Source organism: Melopsittacus undulatus, chromosome 4 (genome assembly GCF_012275295.1).
Source record: "Melopsittacus undulatus isolate bMelUnd1 chromosome 4, bMelUnd1.mat.Z, whole genome shotgun sequence".
Classification (NCBI taxonomy): domain Eukaryota; kingdom Metazoa; phylum Chordata; class Aves; order Psittaciformes; family Psittaculidae; genus Melopsittacus; species Melopsittacus undulatus.
Window position 1 is genome coordinate 102,373,142 of NC_047530.1, and position 12,382 is coordinate 102,385,523.

The following is a 12,382-nucleotide window of genomic DNA, read 5'->3' on the forward strand; positions in this document are numbered from 1 at the left end:
CCCCAGTTTACATGCTGACCATGATGCCATATGGTGTGGGATATCCTTTGGTTCAGCTGGGGTCAGTTGTCCCCCTCCTAGGTTCTTGTTTACCCCCAGCCTGCTTACTGGTGAGCTGAGGAGCAGAAAAAGCCTTCACTTTGTGTAAGCACTGCTCAGCAATAACAAAAACATGCCTGAATTATCAACAGTTTTCAGCACAAATCCAAAACACAGCCCTGTACCAGCTACTATGGAGAAAATTAACTCTATCCCAGCCAAAACTGGCGCAGGTGGCAAGTTTGAACATAAGTGATAACAGAAGTTTGAGCTTGTAAGTCTTCAGAAGAAAAGTTGAGCTTCTGCAGATGTTTTGATGTTTAAGTGCCAGGTTATTTTTAGCTTTAAATAGAATTTAGTGCTGTTCTTGCTTCTATATTAAAGAAAAAGATCTTGTGACCAGTAATATAAGTCCTGAAAGTGAAGATGCATGAAATTAGGTTACATTTCGGTTCACACCTGCTTGGAGCACTATCCTCTGCATGTGGAAAAATTTCCACTTCATGTGGACATCTATCAGCCCAGCCACAAAATATGTCCATTTAATCTCATGATGGAATGAGATTAAATGGTGGCGGTTGTTTGGCCTAAATAAGCATGCTTCATCGTCATTTCTTGGATATTGCACTCTATGATACTGACTCTTTAGAATTAACTTTTTTGGGTTTCATATGCTGTGTTGTAAATTCTCTATTCAGTGGGAGACAGTTTCATTTTTATATAGTAGATAAGAATTGAGACTTCATTAAAGTATCCCAATCTTGCAGATAGATATCTATGAGGAATGTTTTGTATGTTTATAGAACGTTTGAGATCAAATATGTTGTGAATAAATTGATAAGAAATAAGTCATTAATTCCAGCTATTGGTTTAATTTATAATACCCCTTTGGAAAGTTAAGCCTGAGCGAAAGAACTGAGTAGAACTAGAAATTGCTTTGTATGTTTCAATTCATTACTGACTATTTAATTAAAGCCTGCTTTACAGTTTATTATTGAATATCATTTTGTATAATCAGAATAGATCAGGCGGAATGAATTTTGAGTATCTGGTAATTCCATTGATTAAATTCAGATGCTTTCCTTATGATATGAGGATGAAATTTCAAAGTGTAAGCAAGTGATTACATAGAAATAAACTGTAGCTGTCCCTTGTGAAGACTAACCAGTAGCTTGGGATCCTAATTGAAAGGCGTTTCTGTTCCAATGCCATATTGCTCAACTGAGATCAGTAGGAGGTGAGTAAATATAGTTTCAGGTGCCTACAGCAACCAAGGAGAGGTGTTCTTTTATCTTTTTTAAGTAACTTGGAAAGATTAAAAGGCAGGTAAGGGATTCTTCAGCTGTGCAAAACAGAATTCCTGAATAGGCAGCACCATGTAGAGGAGGCTCCATGACCCAGTGGGCAGGTAATTAGCAGGCAGCTCAGTCCTGGTTTGTAACTTCATTTGATTTTCTGTACCTCTGTGTCATATTCTTGTGTTTCAGGCCCCTTCATATTCTGCATGGCAAGAATAAGGAGAAAACGCTGTTGAAAGATAGAATGTATCTCTGAGGTTTTGATGCATTCGACTGTATAAAAATTCATAAATAGTATTGTCATTAAATTCTGGAATTCAGGTATTTAATATACCTACATACAGATTTGGGATGTAGGTTTAGGGAGTCAGTTCAGGCATTGTAATTCTGCTGAATAAACAAGAATTACTTTGTTAAACAGAGAGGCTGGTGGCCCATAAAACTTTAAGCATGTAAACATATGCACACGCATATCGATACATGTATATGTGTATATATAGAGGCACATATGTGTACATAAAAATAACATGCCTTTTTCAGCCAAGGGTTTCTAATACCACACTGCTAGATGGAAGCAGGCTTTCTTCTGAACTATGCTTATTTGCAGGAAGCTATTTAACCTCAGTTGTACTGTTTTCTTGTAATAATATGTATTCATCGTATTTGGAACGGAAATCCAGAAATATTTGCCTGGAATCAGTCACCTTCTCAGCGTTAATAATATTAGCCCTGTCACTTGTTTGTTGACTTAAGGCTGTGTCACGGTTTTGATGCATTGTTTATATATTGAGGACTAAACAGCATTTCTTGATAAAGAAGGAATATTTCTAAGTTTTGTGAACAATTTAGGTAAATTCATCTTGTCTCTTCTTCACTTTTACTTACTAGCTTGAGCAGATGGAACTTGAAGTTCGAGAGATCCCACCTCAAAGCCGAGGAATGTACAGCAGTCGAATGAGAAGCTACAAACAAGAAATGGGAAAACTTGAAGCGGACTTCGTGAGTTTTTTAACATATTACATAAAGAAAGATCTATGAGAATTTTTAAAATATAATAATGCAGTTATTCAGACAACTGTGAGACTGTTTTTGACTACTGTGAGAGATGAGTTCTGCCTGCATCTTGCTGTATTTATGGACAGATGAAAACCAAACTGGAGAAGAGAAACTTTTCCTTTGTAGCAGTCTCATATCAATATTCAAGTTGCTAGCCTTCTGTCCCTTTGCCTGAATCTGAGTTGTTTCTCTGCCTTTCAACATTGTGAGTGTTCATGATGTGGGCAGAGCAGTCAATTTTTAATCCAATTTCTCAAGGAATGACTGGTAGAACATCCAAATTAATACTTAAATTGTAATGTAAGTATACTCTGAGTAGAAAATAATGGTTTGTTTAAGACAGCTTGTGGTAATGCGGGCAGTAACATGAAAATATAATCTTCAATCCATGGAATTTTTGAATGTAATTTATCTTATGTACACTTCATTTCTTACTCTCTGATTTCTTTTCCATTGCACTTAGATTCTTCTTGGCTTTTGTACAAATCGGTTATAAATACTACATTTTTTCAAGTAATGGATGCAAACTAACAAGATTCCTTTGTCTAGGGGCTTCTGCTACAGTTATCAGTCCCTTTTTGTGACTAGGATTTGCACGGAATAGATTTACATAGAGACAAAACTGTTTCCTGTAAAATCCTGAAAAAGTTCAAAGGGATTGCAAAGTGTAGGGAAATGCTATGTTAATTGGCAGCAGCTCAGTTCCTCCAGGGTAGGGAGAAAGAAATAACTAGTAGCAGTATTTTCCATTCACTGCAGAATTGTGAATTTTCTCGGTTGCTGGCAGCAGTTTATTCCTTCAGGGGAGGGGATTCAATGTTTATACCTGCAGCCAGAAAATCCAGCTGGCTGTCACTCCTCTGTGCTTCTGCCAAGTTGAGGAGGTGCACAAAAGTGTATTAGAAGATGGTTGCAGGTTTGTGAAGTTGAAGGAATGTTAGGATAAAAAGACTTGCCTCAAAATTTCATGCTATTTCTCTGCAGGGAGTGCGTATGGCCCTGCTGGCTAAACAGTGGCTTCCAAGAGAGCAATTCCTGGACAAGTAGTGAATGTTCTTTATCTTCTCAGATGTGGGAGAATTCACTGTCATCATATGGTTGTTGCTGGCCTATTTCTCTGTGTAGGCAAGCAGGGAAATTGATACTTCCCTATTGCCTATGCCAGGCAATATATGGAATGGCAGAGTTGAAAACTGGACTCTTTGTATATGAGGAGAAATGTGTGGAGAAACATTATAGATGTGGAAGAAATGCATCAGAGCACTAAGAGTTAATGTGATTGAAAGAATCTGAGTTGGCACTCAGAGCAATGGAGCTAAAGCCACGTGAGAAAGAGGAAGGAACAGATCATAATAGCAGGGGAAAAAAACCCAGCCACCCAGAACACCAAGGATGCTGTTCAGCAGAAGATCAAGGAAAGAAAGTGGAGTGAAGGATGGAGCAAAGTATAAAAGAAAACAACAGCAGTTGTATAGAAAACAGTGTTGTTACAACTAAATTCCCTACACAATTCCAGTTTTTAAGTACTAACATTTTTCTAAGTTTATATGTAAGGGTTTGAGAATTTTATTTGATTATTCTTCAGTCAGGCAGCAACTTGTTGGAAACTATATAACAAAGTGATTCAGTTGTGAGTTCAAAGAGGGAAGAGGAGGAAGGAAAGGAAATGTGATTTTGACTCTATAAGCTCCCTGGCCATTGAAGGTAGGAAGTAGAAAATATTTGCTGAAATGAAAGTTCTTTTGAGTGTTCTGCCTGAATATTGTCCTGAATGAGTTGTGACCTGTTTGGCTGTAAGCAGAGCATGCAGAGCTTTAGCAGACCTTTATGGAAAGCAGATCAAAGTACTTTTAAGATTAATTCACTTTTCTAGATGAAGGGAAATTCTTAACTGGAAATGGTGCTGACGATTTTGGGTTATGATCAGCTTACAGGTTTGCTGGTCAAAGTTCTTGGCTCTTCCAAAAGGCATGCAGATGTGAGCTTGCAAAGTTAAGTGTTCTTTATAAGTAGAGTTGGAATGTCAGCTGGATCCCATGGTACTCAGCTTGACCTTTCTTCATGTGTAAAGTAGCATGTGCACTGTTCAGAGAACATTTCTCAGTGATTGTTTTGAAGTGTGGGTTTCATTTTAAAGAAATAATTTCTGTGAAATGAATTAAAAAAATTATATACCTTAGTGTATATTCTTTAAATTCGGTATTTTGAACATGAAATGAATGCAGAAGTGGCACCAGTAGTTTTCTTTTATATTCATCATAATGAACATGAGTTTTGATCGTGTGGTTATTTGTATGACGTACAGCATCTTGAAATCTGTGCTTAACCAAGCAGTTATGGAAAAGAGCAGTACAGCAACATATTTAAAAATTAGGAGAAGGAAACACGAAGGATGTGGACTGGCCACTCATTCCTTGCAGGATGGAGAACATTAAGGTTTATCTGGGACATGTAATATCTGATTGCTGAGTTTATTTGATCTTGACATTATGTATAATAATGACAAAATACTATCACTTTAATATTATTACTACATGCTGTGCTGTCTTAATGGAATATATAGTTAGTTTTTTTCTACGCAGTTTCCTGTGCCAGAGGTATGGTCTAAAAAATGTGGATTTAAGCTTGGCTGAGCTGTACTTTGAAAAGTTACTCCATGAATATGCTTTGTTCATCTTTAACTTTCAAATCTAATAGGAACAAATTGCAAATAGGAGATTTATTTCCCCTCACTGCTAATCCTTGTTATCCTGAGTCATGCCTGCAGTTAGTTACCAGTGCTCTGCAGTCCAGAACTGTGTGCGGAGGTGATGACATCTCCCCCATGCACTGTATTGCACGCTGATATTTGGTAACCTACTAAATTGTTAAATCATATCTGAGGGGAGAAAAGCCACCTTGTTCCATTTTGGTTTTCCTTCCCTCTTGGAGAGTAATGGGGTTAACAAAAAAAAAGAAAGAATAGCTCAATTTTGTTGTTAAGAGTCTTCAACATAACACTGTGAATATGTATGGAGAAAATTAACAAAGCAAGGGTTGCATCTCAGCTTAAGGCAGCAGCAGTTTCTGAAGCTTGCCTCGGTGTTGTGCAGTCTTCTATGGGGAGCAGATACCTGGGGAGGAATATAAGCACAGGGCAAGCATCAAGTGGTACTTTGCAGAAAAGCTGTATACACATCTCAAAAGGCTCAGTTTCAGGCTTGCTGTGATAAATACATCAAAACAGAATAAAACTGAAATCTTACTCTGTTTCTTAACTTGCAGGTGTAGATCTTGGTTTTATGATCTTATTTTCATTAGTATATACCAGTATTGCGTTTTTATAGAGGGGTCTCTTTCTGTTCGGTTGGGGCGCCTGAGCTGCATGTAATTCCAAAACCTGTGTGGCTCTGGGGTTCCTGCTCCCCCGGGCTTGCTGGGTTGCAGAGACTGTGATAATGGCTCTATCTTGTGGCTCAAAGTGGAGTTGCAGACCATGTACTTGTGCTTTCTGGGTTGATTAAGGTCTTGGGTCCACCTGTGAAAGAGTTCCTGAAATTTAAAACAGTCTTCTTGTGAGCAGGCCTGTTTCCCACACTTACCGATGCACTGCTCATAGAATCACAGAATCATAGAATGGTTTCGGTTGGAAGGGACCTTAAAGATCATTTTGTGCCATGAGCAGGGACGTCTTCCAATAGACCAGGTTGATCAAAGCCCTGTCCAACCTGGCCTTCAACACTTCTGTTATATTGTTTAAGCTTGTAAACATTTTGTTTTGAACTATTTCAGATATAGAATGTCCAGGGCAGCTGCCTGCATCAAGGAAGTCCTGAAAAAAAGAAATCCTTATATTGTAGTCTATAAACTACATGGACTATAGGTACTGTTTTTCAGATAAAGCATTGTTTGGTAATTGTTACCTAGAACAGCCAGTGATCTTTAAACACTGGGGATATGCCACAGTAAAAGGCTTTCCAGATTTTATAAACATACTTTGACCTGGATCTATCCCAGTTCATGTGAAACTGTAATTGTATAAACTTAGCAAATGTATGGTTATCTGCTAGCATTTGTATTCGCTCCAAGGGTTCCATGTACTGGCTTAATGTAAGGGCACCATAAAAAAGAAAAGAAAAATAAAAACAGGCAGACATTTTCTTACAGATCTTACAGCTGAAGTATGAGGCATTCAAATAGATTGGGAAATATAAAAACCCAGTAAGACTATATTACACAGTAATATTCTTATTTAAAAAATGAATGCTACACAATCAGTGCTCAAAGTGGGATGAGTATATTCAACACCAAAACCAGCCATCAAATAAAGCAGGTGGCATAGGAACTGTTCATATTTGGTCATGTCAGCACTGAGACAAATTTTGCAAGTAATAGTTGTTATTGACCCAAGATCCAGTACTCATTCCATTTAAAGACTCAAACTTGGTACAGATTTAGGTTATTATGGCCTTCAACTTAAAAAGGCGGGGAGAAGTTATACATGTGTAGACAGATTGTACAAAACCTGGCTAAACATTTAAACATTTCTGGCATTGAACAATAGCTTCGTGTCAGTCAATAGTGAAGATAGATATTCACATTTTGTACCTACTACAAGTTCCTTTTAAAATCATTGTTAAAATGGCAGCTGCTGTTAAGCTTTTAAAACATTTAGTGAGGTAAGCAACGGAATTTCATTTGATAAAGTTAGCTCTTTGTGTGACTCTGAAGTACCACCCAAGTCCAGGAACTCACCTGCACAGCTATGTCACCTATATTCTGTCTGCTTCTTGCAAATACTACTCCCCTTACTTCAGGTGCAGTCACCTACCCAGCGAAATACTTATATGGGTAGAAGTGCAATGAATTATGTTTGTCAAATGACATGTTAGTGGCCTGTTATCTTTACAGCCAGACTCTTCCCTAGCTTTCTAGTTTGAGCTGAACTGTTGCTGCTGGATTATTTTGATTTATAAAGCAAAGCATTATTAACCCATTATTACTTACAAAATCATAAATTGTTGTGCAGGACAGATGTCTAAATCTTCATAGTTGTATCCCAACGATGTTACTAAAAATGAGGGACCCTCTGCATGTACACATCATGTAAGCATGTGCACCCTGCATGGGCAGGCACCGCGTCTGGAGGGGAAACCTGATCTTGTTGACAAATGTGAAACTTTCTAAATCGGATTAGGTTTTGCTATGTGAGTCCTGCAGCTCTTTTGAACTGTGCTGTGGAGGATTTGTTTTACTGCGCGCAAGATTGAACTGATTAAGTTTTGGGAGAAGGAATTTGAAATATCTGAGCATGTACTTTGATAATCTAATTTTGCGAAAGCATTTTGTGAACAAATGTTCCTTCCCTCTGCCATTGTTATCGATACTGTCACCTTCTTGAGATAAGTAATCAGTCCTCTACACTGTACTCAAACTGATCTGTATAGAGGCACTGGTTTTCTTTCCTCTGTTCCTTTTCTAATGACTGCTGATACGATATTGGGTCTGCTTGGCTGCTGCTGAGCCTTAGGATGACTTCTTTTCTATGCAGTCAAATTTCACATTGTGTTCAGCTTGTTTTTACTTGTGTCCTCACCTTTGCAGGTTTGTAGTGAAAAAAGGTGGAGTCATTTGACATTTTTGCAATGACTTTATAATACTGCCATTTTAAATGGGGTAACATTCAAGGCCTAAATTGACTTTTTGATGAAAGACTAGGAGGTGGTTTAACTTAGATCCTCTGTAGAAAACTTGCCCTAATTTATCTACATCTTGAGACTTCTTTTTATAGTTTTGCGTAGAACTATGGAGAAGGAAGGAAATTTATTTCACCATGGGATTTACTGGTGCTTACATGCTTTTCCTTAGAGAAAAGTGTGATAGATGGGAGTTAACATGCCTAATTTGTAATTAACCTAGGGGGTTATGATCTTCTTAACTGAGATCCTGAGAGGCCAGACCAGTGAAGCACACCTTACCTCCTGGGTTTTATAATTCTGTAGTATCACATACCAGGATTCACCAGTAAGATACATCTCATAACACAATGTGTGAAGAGCAGCCAAGCACCAAATTTTTAATGTCAATAAATACAATTCCCTAACTACATTCTTCTTTCAACTGATTTCACTTTGATACTTGTAGGAAATTCTGTGTATCTCTCAAGAGATGTTGCTCCTCTTCACACCTAGGGATAAGACTGGTGAGCTTTGTGGCATGCTGATTGTTGGCCTTCAGCAAGTCTGTTGTTGTGGTGGAGGTGATGCATGTGATTTTAAGAAAAACCAGTTTGTGAAGCACTGGGCTTGGCTGAGTGATTACAAATAAAGGTGCTTTCAGGAAGTGATTTGGTGACTCTGATAGTATTTGTGTCTGGCTGAGTATTTGTGAAAGGCATAATGACTCATACAGTGCTCTATGAGGTTTCCTATCTCTTTCCTTTCTCCCTTCACCCACAGAAGGTTTCTGTATTAAACACAGCTGAAAAAGGGGTCTATGGCAGAATGAAATAGTTCTGTAAAATAAACTTTAAAGCATGTAGAACAAATTCATCATGACACAAGCTCTGCCTTTTCCACTAAACATGCTTTCTTGCCTGGAAGTCTTGAGCCTAGCCCTCATCAGCCTTTCCCAGGTAGACAACTGTCATTTCTCTATTTACCACATAATATGTTCTTATGTTAAAACTTCTGTTTCTCAATTTAGTAGAATTAAAACTGTTTGCTGTTTTCCCCAGCAGATGATATAAGAAACAACATCCATTCAAAATTACTTCTAGCCAGCTAGTGAGTAAAGTGACTTCATATACAGAAGGCGAATGTGTTTTTTGGAGAGGCAGAAGGAGGAAGACTTTCATGTTTCCCAGTTCCTTGGTGATCTCTTCTTTTAGTCAAGTGATACTTCTCTACCTGTCATGCAAAAAGAAGCAAGCTGTCATTGTCCTGCTTTCAATAGCAGCAGTTATAAAGATTCTGCAGTTGGAACATGGGTGTGGGATGCAATGATGAATAAAGCCAAACAGACTGTATCTCAGTCTCCATTATATTGCTCACCTGCAGCCATATAAGTAGAAGTTTGATTTGGTTTCTGTCATGAGTTGGAAACGTAAAGATTTAAAGCAAATAAGCTGAGCAAAAAAATCCCCATCATTTTAACATTCTTGCTTTCCAGACTAGAACTGCACTCTCAAGTTATTTAATGTGTTTATTACTCTTTTTTTGGCTTTTTTTTTCCAGCTAGAGAGAGGATAATTTGTGTTTGACTGTGAAATAGGAAGAGACATATGCTACTGATAAAACAAAAACGTAGGGAGAAAGTACCCGTTTGGCTCTGGAGGGATTAATTACATCCCTTTTCAGATTTCTTGATTTGTTTGGTCGGGAATGACACTAGATGGCACTGTTTGTTTGCAAAGCGAGGCCTTTTCTTTCCTTTTTCTCTCCCCCCCCCCCCCTTTTTTTTTCCCCTCTGTTTCTTTTTTTCTTTTTTTGCTTTGGTAGTAACTGAAATTACTGTTTCATGAATAAAATATTTCTGGTGGGATTTGCATTTCTATATTGGCTGAAGATACTGTGTTGAATGTTTTATTAACCAGCCCAGTGCAACTGTCAGCCTATTAAAGAGATCCAATGGACCCTGTTTAGCTAAATAAACTAAATAAATCCAATTCGTCAAATTGTGTTCCTGGCTGTTTATTTTCCATTCTTTTGATGTACAGTTTATTTTAAGTTAAAGCCACATAGTTTTAAAAATTAATGTGAAAATAGAATTTAGCGTTTGAAGCATGAGGAGACTAATTGCCATGGTCAAAAATAGCTTTCCTTTATGGTGAAGTTGCCATCTGGTAACTGGTGAACTTTTGATTGGTGACTGGTCAACTACCCTGTGTCAAAAATGAGTTTGGCAAACGAGTGGTTAATGGCTTTTTTCTTTTGCCTGTTTGCTGGGTTCTTTCGCTTTCATGAAATGAAACTTGAAACATAAGCACTGCTGTTAAAGGTAGCTATTTCTACCCAACTTCAAGAGGTTTGTGCTTCATCTTCATATTTTCTCAATCAGAATTCAAGGGGAAAATTTTATATGATCATTACATATTAAATGCTTGTTGAAATTCCGATTGCATCATAGGCAAATATTAGAGCATAAAAAAATCTCTTTGCATAACTGAAGGTATTGTGTGTCTGGTTGTCAAACAGCTGTCAAGCTTTACAAATAATAGAATTCATTACATTCTGCTAGTACAAATAATATTTTAGTTACCTTGTGTTTTCCTGAAAACCTTTGCCATAGAAAGGTAGGAGACAGGCTATAAATTTATGGTAATGTTATTGGCCTAGTAAAAATTCTTCTGTGCCAGTTAAAAATGCCTGGAAATGCAAATATATTCCAGATTTGTTGATAAGTGAAGAAAAAATGATGTATGTATTCTCTTTCTCTTTCTGATGCTTTCCATAGTGCTCCTTTAGTGATGTTATACGTTAACTTTTGTGTGTTTTACAAGAAATGGAAGTTGCCAAGGATCATGTTTTTCATAGTTTTTATGATCTCAGGTTTCCAAAAGTGGAATACTGAAATTCAGTATAATAGAAACAGAGTTTGTTTAAATTAAATTTCTGGGTTTTCTGTCAAGAAGTCTGCTATAATGGATTAAAAGTCTGTGTGAACATGTTGGTATGAGTGTGATACTGTCTGGGATTCTTAATGAAGATCATTCAATCAGCTATTTTTATCTTTTTTTTCATGCAAATTATGGTTGAACTTAACTGAAATTTATATTTCTGTTGCCACCTCTTCCCAAACTCTAACCCAAGAACAAAATAGATACTTATGCAGATGTCCTCAGTGTTGGATAGAGTGCTGTTTCCTTGTGTGGGTAGACTTTTATTTGTACTGAAAAATACTAAATTTCTTTAATATTTACCAGTTATAAATATTTTAAGATGCTATTTAATAACTAAAGCATGCAGTGTTAGCCTATTTTTTCCCCGATAACACCTTCCCATTTTGTGCTCTAAACTGGTTCTTTTTAACATACCAGTAGTCAAAACTGAAGGAACTTCATGGTTTTTTAAAACTGTCTAGCACAGGTAAAAGGAGATGGACTTTTACAGCAGTGGAAATGTCTTGTTTCTGGCTTAAGTCTTGGTAAGGAAGGAATATAAAGCAAAACCATGGAGCTGAAAGTGTATTAGAGTGATTCTCCTCCTCCTTGTAATATTCTTTACTATGCAAAACATATGGAAAAAGTGTGAATATCTCTGTTCTTTTGTTTGGTAACTTTTTATTTGTATTCTGCAATCATTTGGTAATCAGTGCCAAGTACAGTCAGCTTCCCTTAAAGCTGCTGTACAAACCACAACAAAAAGTGGTTCTTTGCCACAAAGCCGATTTAAACTTGCTGTTCGTACTCAGTTAGGGAGGAAATCCCTGCAAAGGCGAGAGGATCTGTAAGTTGTACATTTGACAATTTAATGCTTGTATGCATTTATAATAAGTGGATCAAATACAGCACCTCCCTTACTTTTAATCTGCTTTTTATAAATTGCCTTTAGGGTGCCAGGGCTAGGAAAATAAGCCTTTTCCAATATTTAATAAATAATACTGAGATTTCATTCCTAAAAGAGCTGATCAATGAAAATAAGAGTAGAAATATGAAGAACAGGTGGTATAAAGAAATATTGAAGGTGGCTTCTGGGATCAGCAGTAGAACACGTGAGTATTTCCTGCTGTAGAAACGTTTAACCATTTCTGATGGGTTTAATGAAAAAAGGTTTTTGCTAGCTAAATATTTGGTGCTTGGTGTATAAAGAATTTGGGGAATATGTGTGTACTCCACATGATTCCCATTGAGTGATATTTGTGCTTGCTTTCTGAATCCCCATGAATTTCCAACATGTCCTTAGTTTGGTGGTAGTTTTTTATTTTGTTTTATTTTATTTTATTTGGTTTATTTTTTATTATTTTATTTTTAGGGAAGCTAAGACTATAATAAATAAGGGTAATGTCTGCTA

The 12,382-nt window shown here is 37.0% G+C and overlaps 1 protein-coding gene across 3 annotated transcripts in view; it reads left to right on the top strand.

Annotated features, from left to right (window-relative positions):
* Positions 1-12,382, top strand: part of VTI1A (vesicle transport through interaction with t-SNAREs 1A) — a 270,070-nt gene that overhangs the window by 11,458 nt on the left and 246,230 nt on the right. For all 3 annotated transcript variants that reach the window (XM_034062516.1, XM_034062514.1, XM_034062515.1), the window contains exon 3: positions 2,226-2,336. In XM_034062516.1, the coding sequence (XP_033918407.1) occupies positions 2,226-2,336 (111 nt within the window). The remainder of the gene's footprint in view (positions 1-2,225; positions 2,337-12,382) is intronic.